This window comes from Podarcis tiliguerta (assembly GCF_965153285.1).
Source record: "Podarcis tiliguerta genome assembly, chromosome: 8".
Classification (NCBI taxonomy): Eukaryota; Metazoa; Chordata; class Lepidosauria; order Squamata; family Lacertidae; genus Podarcis; species Podarcis tiliguerta.
Genome location: NC_139541.1, coordinates 61,439,281 through 61,453,535, shown reverse-complemented (window position 1 = coordinate 61,453,535; position 14,255 = coordinate 61,439,281). Strand labels below are relative to the sequence as shown.

The 14,255-nt window shown below is 46.2% G+C and overlaps 1 protein-coding gene across 1 annotated transcript in view; it reads right to left on the bottom strand.

Annotated features, from left to right (window-relative positions):
- Window positions 1–5,566: 5,566 nt before the first annotated feature.
- The window catches only part of EXTL1 (exostosin like glycosyltransferase 1), a 59,509-nt gene continuing 50,820 nt past the window's right edge, over window positions 5,567–14,255 (bottom strand). Inside the window, exons 7-11 of the mRNA XM_083455272.1 lie at window positions 10,117–10,212; window positions 9,589–9,675; window positions 7,523–7,683; window positions 6,789–6,960; window positions 5,567–6,084 (exon numbers count right to left, since the gene is read on the bottom strand). Coding sequence (XP_083311398.1) covers window positions 5,896–6,084; window positions 6,789–6,960; window positions 7,523–7,683; window positions 9,589–9,675; window positions 10,117–10,212 — 705 coding nt within the window. The 3' untranslated portion in view covers window positions 5,567–5,895. The remainder of the gene's footprint in view (window positions 6,085–6,788; window positions 6,961–7,522; window positions 7,684–9,588; window positions 9,676–10,116; window positions 10,213–14,255) is intronic.

Below are 14,255 nucleotides of genomic sequence, written 5' to 3'. Positions count from 1 at the left end.
CTGGCTGGGATCACGTGAGCTGTGGTCCAAAACATCTGGAATGCACCAGCTGGGCAAGAGACACTAAACATACCAGCCTATCCCAGGCAGCGATCAAATTCCACAATCATCACACCATTGAGAAGTCTTGTATTCATAGAGTAATATGTCCAACGAAGATCATGGAGTTTCAATTACCAGAAGGCCTGCCATTAATTTTATTTCACTTAGCAATTTGTTATGTAACTGTTGCATTCTTCACAGCGGCATAAATATTCCTATCAGCATTAGGTGATAGATTTTAGAAGATTCTGCATGTAGCACTGTAGAAGATTCTTTGCACAGAGCTCAGCCTGGGGTGGCTGGGCAGTCCAAGCCATTTTTCTGCCTAGGGCCTGAGGAACCCAGGTTCGACACCCCCCCCCCCCACTCAGCCATGAAGCTCACTGGATGTGACCTTGGGCCAGCCACTGCATCTCAGCCTTTCCTACCTCATAGGATTGTTGTGGGGATTAAATGAGGAGCAGGGGAGAACCATGTATGCCATCTTGAGCTACTTGAGGGTGGGTGGGTGGGTGGGTGGGTGGGTGGGTGGGTGGATGGATAGATAGATAGATAGATAGATAGATAGATAGATAGATAGATAGATAGATGGTGTCCCTTCCACATACAGAAGCTGACTGGACTTCTGGGCAGTTAAATATCTTACTTCAACATGGATAACAGGTCAGCACCCTCCACTGCATTCTGTAAAGCAGGCACATCCAAAGTCTGTTCCGGGGGCACAATCCAGCCTGCTGGTCAGTTTAATCCAGCCCCTGGGGCAGTTTCCTGGAATATAATCCTAAGGAAAAAAAACACCTTAACAACTTCATTCCTAAAAAAAGGTTAGCCCTTTGGTCGCCCCCACGGCCCTTCACATTATCAAATCTGGCCCTCTTTGAAAAAAGTTTGGACACCACTGCTGTAAAGTTACAGCGCTATCAAGTCCTGTCTTTGAAGGGCTGTCCATTCATGTCCAGTTTAAAGACAAAGAACCATAAAAGGGAAAACTCTGAGCCCCTGGGGAAGCAGACTTGAGTGGCACACAGGTCACACGGCCATAGTCTTCTCCACTATGATGAGATATATTGCATTTCTTGTTTCAATCGTTTTTCGTGTGTGTGTTTTTCTAAATCGGCACACATAGTCACATAAATTGGCATATTGAAATGTGTGTCCTCCTTTTTCCATGATGCCCCTACCTTCCTTCTTAGGTGCTATCAGAGTGCTTTATCGGAATGATTAAGAGAGAGACTGCTGATTTTAGCTTTTCTTGATGCAGAATTTGGGCTCACGTGATACATAAATTTGTAGTGTTTGGGCTAAGCTAAAGGAGCATTGAGGGACGTGTGTGGCGCTGCGGTCTAAACCACAGAGCCTAGGACTTGCCGATCAGAAGGTCGGCTGTTCAAATCCTCGGCAGTTCAAATCCCCGCGACGGGGTGAGCTCCCGTTGCTCGGTCCCTGCTCCTGCCAACCTAGCAGTTCGAAAGCACGTCAAAGTGCAAGTAGATAAATAGGTACCACTCTGGCAGGAAGCTAAACGGCATTTCCGTGCGCTGCTCTGGTTTCGGTGTTCCGTTGTGCCAGAAGCAACTTAGTCATGCTGGCCACATGACCCAGAAAAACTCTGTGGACAAACGTCGGCTCCCTCAGCCAGTAAAGCAAGATGAGTGCTGCAACCCCAGAGTCATTCGCGACTGGATTTAACTGTCAGAGAGTCCTTTACCTTTTTAAAGGAGCATTTGGTATTCAAACCGACTGTCCTTTTTGTGTTGTGAACTGCAATGTGATCTTCAGATGAAGGGCAGTATACAGATTATATAAATAAGTAAATCCTACAGCAACAGGTGTGCTCTACCTCCATATTGTTCGGCTTTAACGAAGTTCCCACCCTCACTCTCAAAGCAATGAAAAAAAGAGGAAGGATGACTGCTAAAAGTGATTATGGAGATTGTCATTATTATCTTTTGCATTGTTTAATGCTCTGGAAACCTTTATTTGTTAAAAACCTGTGTTTTTTCTTTTACTCTCCTAGGGGGGAAAAAGGTGGTTTTAATTCTAAATCTGCAACCTATTAGCATGCGCGTTTGTGTAAATACCAGCTACAAATCCCTATAACCAAGTGGCAGCCTCAATTTCTTTTAAAAAGCATACATGGCCCTAGGTCTAATCTTCCCCCCTGTAATACCTAATCATCATGAAAGAGTGGATTCTGCCAGTTAAAAATTCTAAAAGGAATGAAACACACGGATGTGGGAAACGCTTTGCAGCAGCGTCCAAAACCCCCACCAGGAAACACTCATGCCAAGGAATTATTTATGGCTCCTTTCTCCTCCCTAGCCTCCATCCCCGTCTTTCTAAGCGTCTCATTTTTCACAGCCTTTTGCCAGGAGAATATTAACCACAAATCCCACCCTCAAAAAAACCCCAGTAGTCTTTTGGCAGACAAAACAGCAGCTTCTTACCTCTGCCCCTCCTTCCCCATTTTATCTCTTTTGCAACAGGGACCTGGACCAAATCAATTGCTTGTAAATTATGCAACTGAGTAGATTCTCTTTAGCCAATTGAAAATTTCACTGCCATACAAATCAGATTTAGGTGGAATAGGGAGGGCTGGGCTGCATGAGACATGTTAATGCCCTGGGTAGAGCGTCCAAATAGTGGACAGGAACATAGGAAGCTGTCTTTCATAGAGTCAAATCATTAGTCCACCTAGCTCATTACTGTCTGCACTGACTAGCAGCAGCTTTCTGGAGTTTGATGCTGGAGTCTCTCTCCCAGCCCGACCTGGAGATGCCAGGCATTGAACCCGGGACCTTCTCCATGCAAGGAGATGCTCTTCTGCTGAGCTAAGACCTTTCCCCACTAGCTAGCATGGAAGTTAGCATGGAAGTGTGCAAGCCTCAATGGGGATTGAGCAGGAAAACGGCCTCATGGATTGCCACCCCTAGTGGGTCACTGGGGCTGTCAATTGGCTTGGGGGGGGGAGGGAGAGCCAGCCTCCCCTGTTCCTAGTTACAGGTAGGTAGCTGTGTTGGTCTGCTGTAGTCGAAACAAAATAAAAACATTCCTTCCAGTAGCACCTTAGAGACCAACTAAGTTTGTTATTGGTATTTTTTTAAAAGATTTTCTTGTTTTACAGAAGTATGTGTAATGTCTCTCGTATTTTTTCCATGTAACATTTTTACAAATCAGTTTCATTTGTTGAGACATTAGGGGGGGAAAGGGGGTGGAGGGGGGAAGATGGGTGGGGATGGGTGTGGGGTCGGGTGGCAATGTTTCTATTTTGCTCAATGTATGTAGGGTTTGGTGTCAGCGTTGCTCGTGCAGGTTCTCTGCTGTTCATTTGTGTTTCTTTGGTAGTGAGAGAGGTTGGGGTTGGCCTAGGGTGTGGTTGTTTGTAGTTTGTTTATTGGTGTGAGCAAGAAGTGTGCATGCACACGAAAGCTCATACCAATAACAAACTCAGTTGGTCTCTAAGGTGCTGCTGGAAGGAATTTTTTTATTTTGTTTCCCCTGTTCCTGTTTGAGCTCCAGGAACCGAGTCAAAGCTTTTTAATTGCACCTGGTACCTGCTTAAGCTGTGAGGAGCATTTGCCCCTCTCAGGATGTTGATGAACTACAATTCCCATCATCCCTGGCAACTGGCCATGTTTGCTGGTGCTGATGGGAACTGAGGTCCAGTGACAACTGGGAAGCTAAAGGTTCCTCACAACTGGCCTGCTCGTTCCTGCAGATCAGCTTTCCCCAACCCTAGTGCCCACCAGATGTTGGGCTACAACTCCCATCATCCCTGGCCATTAGCCATGATGGCTTGGGCTGATGGGAGCTGGATTCCTAAGCACCTGGAAGGGGAAGATTGCAGCTAAAATGGGCAACTACAAGAGCTGGTTGGAAAACTTGCAACCACACTTTGCAGGCCCGTCTGCCTCCTCCTCTCCTGCCTCTCGTGCAAGTCTGTTCACTTCCTCTTGCTGCCTCTGACAACGGGAACCCAAAGGAGGAACCAGATTACATAACCCCCAGATACTGATGTTTGCAAAGGTTTCCTCTTTCTCTCCTCCTGCTTGCTTGTTATTGTTAAAACAGCAGCAGCAGCAACAACAACAAAGGTCTGCTGCAAACAGTGAGGACATGAGAAATCCTGCTAAAAATCTCTCCCACCTGCCCTGCATCCAATCTCTTGTCTTTGATAATAAGCAGAAATTTAGCAGGTGGAATATCTTCTCGCTGCAACTGCATGCTGGGAAATGCTTCAACTATTGAATTTCCACCTGCTTGTTTTCAAAGGCAAAAAGAGAGAAGCCTGGTTATGCATTGCAACCCATTCATTTCCAAAAACTAGCACCTCACTGTTGTGTGTCTCTGAACATACACAAAGCACATTTTACCTGCTCATGAGAGAGAGAGAGAGAGAGAGAGTGTGGTTTTAAGGACAAATAAGTGCTTTTCCTTTTGTAGGGTTGCCATATTTCAAAAAGTTTCACAAAGTTGCTGAGCTTTTTATTGTGTGCAAAATCTGAGCTATTTTAGAGAAAATTCGCCAAAATCTAGACTTCCGACATCGATTGCCATATGTTCGTATTTTCCTGGACAATTTCAGCAATTTCTGCCTGGACACTGCTTCTGACTTCAGTGTCCGGGAAATTCCAGACATATGGCAACCCTACCTTTCCAATAGTAAGCGGTTTAAAACAAATAAACATACTACTTCTCAAATCACAGAGGACGAAAGCGTCCTCCCAATCCCCATACCTTTTCTGATGGTCCCTTAATCCCTGTTTTTAGACAGCTACTACAGACAAAAAAGATTTGGCTAAAACCAGTAGTGGCTGGTTCCCATTGGGACCAGCAAGGCCGAATACAGGGAGCCAAACAGTAGGTGGCGCCAGAGCCCACTAATTGTACTTTTGTCCACATCCTGCTTCCTTCTGAGATCTGAAAGGTCAACATTGAAACTAAGGAGGAGGAAGGTGACATGCAGTTTCACACCCTGGACTGGATATAAGTAGAAAGGCAGGCAGGTGCTGAGGGCAGACCAAGGCTGGACTAAGACACTGCCCCATTTGCCCTGATGCAGCAGCCTCCACTGGCTAAAAGTGCATGAATCAAAGGATAGAGATAGCATATTTCATGATAGGACCCCCAACCTTTTCCTCCAATTAAAAAACCAGGAGAAAGAAGAAAAAAACAATGCAAGGACACATTGTTTTGAGCATGTGCAGAGTTCTTCCACCCCACCCTCCCAATACGTATCTATCTACCTACCTACCTACCTATTTATTTTAAAACTGCATCTGCTGGAAAGCAAGGAATAACAAAGAAATTGAACACACACACACACACACACACACACACACACACACACACACATATGGCGTATCCTCTAGTTCCAGCATATGAGCGGCAGGGTGACATAGTAGATCAGGCCAATAAATTCCAAGCGACTGAGGTTACGTCAGAAAAAATGCTGAGAATTCTATCTGAAGTGAAGACAATGAAAAAAACAGTCCTGTTAAAAGCAATCAGGGAGAGACAGAGCCAATTCCTGCAAACCTTTATTTGTACTGGTAAAACCCAATAAAGACTGAAAATTCATCTGGCATCTCCACAGCTACCAGCAAGACGAGAGTATTCCTCCTTTCAGTATCGAAAGTTAGAAGGCTCTGGGTGCAGTGCCCCATGGGGGGGGGTCTGAAGTCTCCTTCCTTGCAATGCTACTGAATGGGTCCCAGCTCAGCAACCCACCTGTGTGCCACGGCACTGCAGGTATTCCTAGTGTCCAATACAGAGAGGGCTGAGTCTGCCAGTGCTCCTTCTGCAGCGTTTCTTGTCCCAGAGGGAAGAGGTCTCCTCCTACTCTCTCTGGAGCTAGGCTCTCTCTAGATGCCGGTACTTTTTCCGCAGCACGGACACCTGGTCCTTGAAGAGCACGGGGTCCAGACGGAACTGGGAATGCACCAGAGGCATGTACCCAAACCAGGCTGCAAACTGATTGACGCACTCCTGGCGCTGAGAGAAATGAAGGTTCCCATTGGATGGGGGAGCGCTCTTCAACAGCTGCAGGGGAAACAAAGGCAGGCAATGGGAGGGAGAGTTCAGACACATTGCTGTGAATTAACCCCCCACCCCCTGCAAATAAAAGGATGTTGCAAAAGTGCCATTCGGAAGCCATGCAAGGGTTCGTGGCTTCTCCTTTCTGCAATTCACATAGAGATTTCACATAAGGGCTGTTCACATGTTATACTCAACGCAGGTATAAGCTGACTCTAAACACACGTGAAAGTTTGTGTGAAAGAGTGAGCACTTGTTGATTTGTACAGCTCAGCCATTGTGTACAGAGGTTGTGTACTCATGGAGCCCTGCAAGTGAGCATGTGTACAAGTGTGCAGCTTCACTATGTCTGTGCACAGGTACACAGCTGGTACATGTATTGAGTGTTATGTGTGAACACCCCGTGCGGAGGGCGGGGTCTAGCCTATGGAATGAGGGAGACATGTGACTTTGTTTGCATTTTAATGAGGAAACACCTAATTCTTTCCAACACAATGCACAAACAACAGCTATTGTTCAAAATTTGCACTTCTCTGGCTGGGACTGATGGGAGTCATAGTCCGGAACATCTGGAGGGCACCAGCTTGGGAAAGGCTAATCTGGAGTGACATTTCAGGGGTCCAATTATTGGATGGGAAATGATGTGGAAACAACCCTTGTTCAGCTCTTTCCCCCTCTACTCCCCATGTTGGCCAGTAAACACCTTGTACCTGCTGCGGAGGACTCTCTCTGTGCTGCTTCTTCTGGGTCACTTTGATGGGAGGTAGCTTGGTGACAGCAGAAACCAGGAAGTTCATCAGTATGTCTTCACAGTTGGCAATCTGATCAACAAGGCTCCTTAGTCTAGCAGGCAAATAATTGGTGAAGAGGCTGTGATAATACCTGTCAAGGGGAAGAAACGGAGGCATCGTAAAGTGGCAGGAAAGGAGAAACAGCTGCGTTACTGACTTATCTCAGGACGGTTCAGGGAACCAATGGTCTAGTAGGGGCAGATGGGGCTGGTGCTCATTGGAACTGGTTGGGCAGAAGGCAAGGAGGCCAACAGTAGGGGGAGCCAAAGCCCAACAGCAGCCAGAACCAATGACAGATGGAGTCAACTAATTCTATTTCTCTCCTCTTCTTCTTCTTCAAAGTTAGCAGTGGGACTAAAGAGGAGGAAGTTGACAAGCAGGGCCACCCTCTGGACTGGATGTAAGAAAGAAGGCAGGCAAGGGGGGGGGCTGAGGGGGGGGGCAGCAGTCAGTGGCAATAGACAGTCGAAGCGAGGGAGTGAGGGTGGAAGGAAAAAACAGAAAACCAGAAGGGGAGTAGAATGGAATGGAGCACCCTAGATGAGAGCACAGCTGGCTGGTTGGAAGGCTGAGCAGGAGAACCCTGCAACATTTTGTTGCAGGCTCCACTTGTAATTATCAGTAGCGATAGCTGAGGAAGGGAGGGGGGGTACCTGTGGTAGAATGCAGCTGCGGTGAGAACCATAGAGAACTCATTGGTCCATTTTGAAGTGTAGCTCCACTGGCTCTTGCTGGCATCCCAGAAGTGGCTGCGCATAGGGAAGCCCACAATCCGGTCGGGGAAACTTCTCCACACCACAAAGGCAAAGTCAACCTGGAGAGTCAGGAAGAGAGAGAAGGAAGAGGATAAGTGCACCATTCTTCCAAGAAAGGATACTGCTTCCCAGCCACCATTCCTTCTCCAGCACTTTTCAGTACATTGTGGAACAAGAACAGCCAATCCAACCATGCAAAGAAGAGCAGGTGGTATCTACTTCCTAGGACTGTGCCACTTCAGAATGCGCTGGGGCAATCTCATGTTTGGATGCTTCCCTTTTGCTAAGAACTCCCTGCACACAGAAAGGCAAGAGGAAAGGATTTGAGCCTAGCTTCCTCCTTGAAATGCTAGTCTTCCATGTGCAGGGGATTTCTTAAGTGTGTGATTCCCAGCAGGTACTCAAGGGCACACTGCCTCCGACAGTGTGGGAGTAGAACACACCAACTGAAGCTAGTAGCCACTGATAACTTTATCCTCCAGGAATTTGTCTAATCCTCTTTTAAAGGCACCCAAGTTGGTGGTCATTCAGGTGATTGCCTGTTCGAGAAGTGACTTACTAACCATTTTGCTGCATTTGCTCTGGGAAAAGTCAACACGCCTGTATGTTTTTAAATAAAAGAATGACATCTTCCCCACCCAAGCTGTCTACTCCTCCAAGCCCTATTTGAAAGAACAGCACTTCTCCCTTGATCACCACTCCCTAAAGCAATTAAATGCATGAGCCTCAAAAGGCCAGGGCTTCAGCTCAGTGGGAGAGCATCTGCTTTCCATGCAGAAGGTCTTAGGTTCCAGGTAGGGCCAGGAAAATGACTCCTTCTGAAACCCTGGAGGGCTGCTACTAGTCTGTGTATATAATACTGAGCTAGATGGACTGGTGATCTGACTCTGTGTAAGATACCTTCCTATGTCCCTATCACCAGCTCAACTCCCTCAACCGTTCCTCATAAGGCTTGGCTTCCAGAGTCACTCCTGTGAACCACCTGAATGAAGTATAGGGGCCACTGGTGGTCTGCAGACCAAACTTTGGGAACCCCTGATTCAGAATACTTATTTCTTGCTTTACAGACCCTCCTGCCGCTGCCCAAGGCTCTCATGGTGGCATACAAACAATATGCAGAATGCAATCACATTCAAGGCCAGTATCATGAATCACAGCCAGCTCTGCCATTAGGCAGAGTGAGGCAGCTGCCTCATCCAGCAGGTACTGGATGTCATGGGAGTGCTGGAAATTGTTGGTTATTTAATTTTTATTCTGTTTTTTTACTACTGCTGTGGGGCGTGGAAGGTGTCTGGGAGATTTTCTGCCCGAAATGCCACCTATTTATACTGCCTTGTGCCTGTTATTCATCTTGACATGGGAATGGGGGTGATATCTGCTGCTCCACCTCAGACAGCAAAATGTCTTGGACCAGCCCTATCGGAAACAGAAATAGCACAGTGCCCAAATGATGCCAGGCTGATGCAGGCGGCATTTCCTGCTCTCATCCTTGGCCCTCCCTGGTGTTGCCAGGCAGCAGCTCCCCGCTGAGGACCTTTGCGGCAAGGGAGTGAGGCTGAGCAGCTGGAACTCACTCAGCTCACGATGATGAAGGCAAAGGTCTTCCCTTGCTGGCAGTTCACCAGCTGAAAAGGAGAAATTCTACCAAGTTGTGGGAGAAGGAGAGAGATGGGAGTGCAAGGCCTCACCAAGCAGCTCAGCTAAAAGACCAACAGCTTTTGACTCATCTGCCCCAAAAAATCCATTCCTGTTGCTCACTACAATAATTATCTAAGAATTAGTGCCTAAGCTTGCTTTTTTCCTCCTCCCTCCCAGCCTCTTTTCCTTTTGTGCTGTGTCTCTTCAGTTGTGAGTGTGAGTGCAGGACACTGCCCAACAAATATTATGCCCTTTGGCATGCCCATATATTACGGGTGCCCATGTCTGCAAGCAAACCATTAAAAGGCTCAGGAGAGCTGCCTCACCTCACCGGTTGAGAGGCTGGTGTGTTCATCCAGACTCAGCACCGCATCTGTCCCAATGGCGGAGTAAGGCAAAAACCGGTCACTAACCTTCAGCAGAAGAGAAGGAGACACAAGAGGGACATGGATCAAAATGACCACATAGTATTATTTAGGCATATCAAGAAAACAGTATTGAAGGAAGATCAAGAAATGACCATTCATTTACTTCATGCAGCACGAATGACCAGAGATCAGGCATGAAAAAAGGAAGGAATACCAAAAGGAGAAGAATGATTAAGTAAAATCTGGCATGTGGTACCAATGATTAAATTCACAAATAATGGTTATGGTTAGGCAAGGAAGACATGGTAACACCTTTACTGAAAAATCAGAGTTTGTTTATTTCCTATTGGAATGAGAGAACTCGGGGCAAAATAAACCCTGATATGTTACTGTGAAGAATTGTAAGAAGAATTTTATTTGCATTTATCCTGGGTACGTTATGTTTTCACTTCTATATTTCCTCCACGGCAGTCAAAGGCAACTTACCTTGCTGCTGCCTTGGATGATGGTCAAAGGTACCGTGGTCTGTAGCCATTTACTGCTCTGTGGGGGTGGCTTCTCACAGCTCCATAAAACTAAAATCTGTATTTAAAGAAATAAGAAGAGGAGGCATATCACTCACAGAATCATGCATCAACTGTCACAGACAAATGTGTGCGCGCACACATTTCCAGAACCCCCTCTACCACACTGCGGGGAGGGGGGGGGTTGCCTTTTACTTTGTACAGATCATTCTAAGGCTAACCCCACCCCAGATCAGGAGTGAGGGGGAATGTTGCCTTTTCATCTTAAGAGATAACGCCTCTTCCTGCTTTTATCTCAACACTAGGATCAGAGATAAAAGATCCCTCTGCCTGTTCTTTAGAGAGGATCTCTGAAGAGCAGTCAGGGGGATTTTATATCATGAGATAAAGTGCTCTCGCTGCCCTCCAGAAGTGAAAGATCAGGCAGAGTGCTTTATATCCCAATCTGATTGGCTGCAAGGGCTGGCAGGCCACTTCCTGTGGCTTGGTGGGCTGGATATGGCCCCATAGGCTGCAGGTGAAGCATTCTTGGAGTAGAGTAGACCATGTGATGCTGGCCTTCCACCTTTGTCCAAGCAGCTGACTGAAAGTTGGAGGAAGGTGGATAAATGGGTTTTATCTTGCCTATGTTAAAGGGAGAGCGAATTATAAGGGGGGGGGGGAGAGGGAGGCAATATGGAACAGAAGGATGGCCCCTTTGCAGGTAGTGCACATTTCTTAAAGAGCTTTAGGGTGCAGGAAGATGCTTTTATCTACCTGGAGTTCTCAGATAAAAGCTAACTTTCCCCCACTCCATCCTAACTTCAAAAGGCTGTATATGAAAGGTCACCAACAGACCAGATTTTAAAAACAAGCAAACCGAAACTGGCTTGCTTTTGGGACTTTAAGAGAGTTTTGGTCTGCAGAACTCAGCAAGTGAAGCTAATTAATGGCATGGAATTAATAACCAGTCTCCAGCTTCATTGCTGCAAATCAAACGGCCTCAAAGGGACAAGTCAGGTGCAAAAGCTGGCAAACCTCTCTGTACGTAATCAGACAGCCTGGGCTTGAGGTTTTTTGAATATGTTTGCATGTGTGTGTATTTAGATAGTAAGGAAGGTGTGTTTGCCTCTGTGTGTACATACAGTAACTCCCTCCGAAACCCACGGCCAGGCCAGCCCAGCCCTCTTCTACACCAGCAAATAAAAGCACCCTTACCTTGATTAACCTTTTTAATCAAACAGACCAGGGAGTTGCCAGGGGCCTCACCCATGTTTCGTATAAAAACAAAAAAAAGTGGAGAGAATAGTATAAAGTCTCCTATGCCTTGGCCTGTGGTTGTTAAATATCAGGGCCAGGGATGGGGAAGCCATTTCAGCCTCTGAGTTGCCGCACCTTTCCGTGTATAAGATTAAGTTTTTTCCTTAAAAGTCATGCTAAAAAGTGGGGGTCATCTTACACATGGGTTGTGCATAGGGTGGATGTTTTATTGGTTGCTGCTGCGTCTGTCAGCGGCTATTGTGCGTTTTATTGGTTACTGCATCAATAGGTAGTGTTCATTGGTTGACACTCCATCAGTTGGGTGGGCGATAGGCAGTGCGGGTGAGTGATTTTCGGCATTCCTCCACAAAAAAAGCTCAACAACTCTGTACCATCTCCCCCCATTTTCTTAGGGTCCTCAAAAATAGCAGATGTCCTATACATGGGGACGTCTTATAGACGGAAAAGTACGGTACATTCCCTTCTAGGCAACTTTCCAGGTCAAATTCTTGTGGTGGGTGGCGTCAGGGGCAAAAGTGGGCAGAGCAAGAATATCGACTTACACACACACCTCCCACTGAGGCAAGCAAGAAGCATTATCAGGCTGAAAGAAAACCTTCCCTACCTGCATGAATGGCGTCATGTCAGCCTTAGGCTGCATTTTATGAGAAACTTTCCCTGGATTGATGACAACTGTCTTTGTGTTTAGCTACTCACTCTCCTGCCCCACATCCTATTTCAAAGGATTTATTTTTATGTTTGTATCTCTAATTTTTTTTTCTTTTAGAAAAGAATACTTACCGTCGACCATATAATTACCATGCTAGAAGCAATTACAGTTCCGCTCTAATAGATGACATCTAGAGTATGCGCTTTAATACAACCTCAATATTATTACTAAAAGCAAAGCATCGTTGCTAATAAAAGACTCTCGTGGGGGAGAGCGCGTATTGTAATGGGTCTATTTCGTTTAATTTAGCAAGAAGGCTTTATATTTCTCCAGTGATTTGAGTTTCCCACTCCACATCTTCTTTGCCTTCTGCATGAGCTAGAAAGTTAACGCAGGAACATAGGAAGAGGCCTTTTACAGCAGGCGAGTGCATCGTTCCATCGACTCAGCACTATCTATGATGGCTGTGGAAAGGGCTCTCCAGGGTTTCAGACAGGGATCTTTCAGAGCCCTCTCTGGAGACGTTGGGAGCTGAACCTGGGATCTTCTGATTGCAAAACATGTGCTTTATGGCTTTAAAGCACAAGATCCCCTCCCCCCAAAAAGAACGGTGGGAACTGTAGTTTGTTAAAGGCGTTGGGAACTGTAGCTCAGTTAGGGGTAAAATACAGTTCCCAGGATTCAGGGGGGGGGGGAGCTATGTGCTTTAAATGTATGGCATGCACACAGCTTTTATCACTTAACTACATTTCCCCAAGGATGCAAATCATTCTTCTTATGAGGCCAACATGTCTAGCAGCCTTTACTTGTTGTGCTAATATGTCCATCCCGAAGCTATTACCATAGAATCATAGAGTTGGAAGGGAACCTGAGGATCATCTAGTCCAACCCCCAGCAATGCAGGAATCTGCAGCTGTCCCTCATGGGGATTGCCATGCATTGTGGCAGTGAACTCGTGCATGGGAAGAGAAATCATTGTGGGTGGGCTACCTTGCACTCTTTTTCTTCTTCTTTCTTTTGCAGAGGTTTGAGCAGCATTTTCTTCCACTCACAATCATGAACTCAAGGAAAGTGCCACTTAGGCCATCTAGCTTGCTTCCAGCTGTGAGTTTATTGTGCAATTTCACACGGGAGAGCTGTTGTGTGATCTCAGTGACTTGTATGTGCATGTCAGAGGCAGGTTCCACAGGGTATCATCATCGCAATGGAATGCCAGCCCATACTTTTGTTACACTTCATGCAGATTTTCCCATACCATGGAGAATCCTATTTGTAAAAATGAGCCACGATGCAGCTTCTGTCACAGTTGGTGTGGAGGGGTGGGCGACTGGTCACTTGTGAGGTTGTGTTTCATTGGCTGCTCTCTATTGCCACATCCCTATTTCCACTTGCCCAATATGGCCATTTTATTTCCAGAGGACCAAGTGACAAAAAGAGGGTTCCTACTTCCACTGACTGCTGCAGGCTGGAGGCATGCCTGTTTTCAAGAACCCAGCTTGAAGGAGCTAATTTCTCAAGATCTTCACAAAGTAAAAAAGGTGGAAATATATCAACCTTTAAAATACTAATAATACGGTGGTTTTGCACAAGACTGGCTATCACAATTCTGCTATTTCATTGCAGGTTGACTCAGCTAAATATTGATCCTGCAGCGTCCATATTATTATTTTAAAAGACACAAAATGGAGATGGATTTTGCCTCATCCCTAGAAAAAGCACAAGGCTTCACTTTGCCAACCAAAACATGATCCTCATCATCATAAACAATAAAATGAGTAGGGCAGGGAGGACCATGCACAATAAAGGCTGTGTACATACCATACATGTAAGGCACACCCTCTACCGGGCAAATGATCATGGGAACTGTAGTTTACCACTCACTGAGTTACAATCCCCAGAAACTTTAGCAAGGGGCTTTAAATCCCATGGTGTGTACACAGCTGAGATAAAAAAAAATTAAGGGTAGCAAATCAGAAGGGAAGAGGTGAATTTCCACTCTGCGCTGTGCTTGTGTAGAACTAGTTGCCTCAACTCCTGGTTGTAGCTGGCGCCATGCCATTGTGGATGACACCTCAACAAGCACCGCTTCTGCTTGGATAAGACCAGAATGGCTGCATTTTTGTAGGCTTCCCTTGTTCTTTCCTGCCCTACCTCCAGGGTTGTGAATAGGTTGCAGATCAATATCCTGCTTT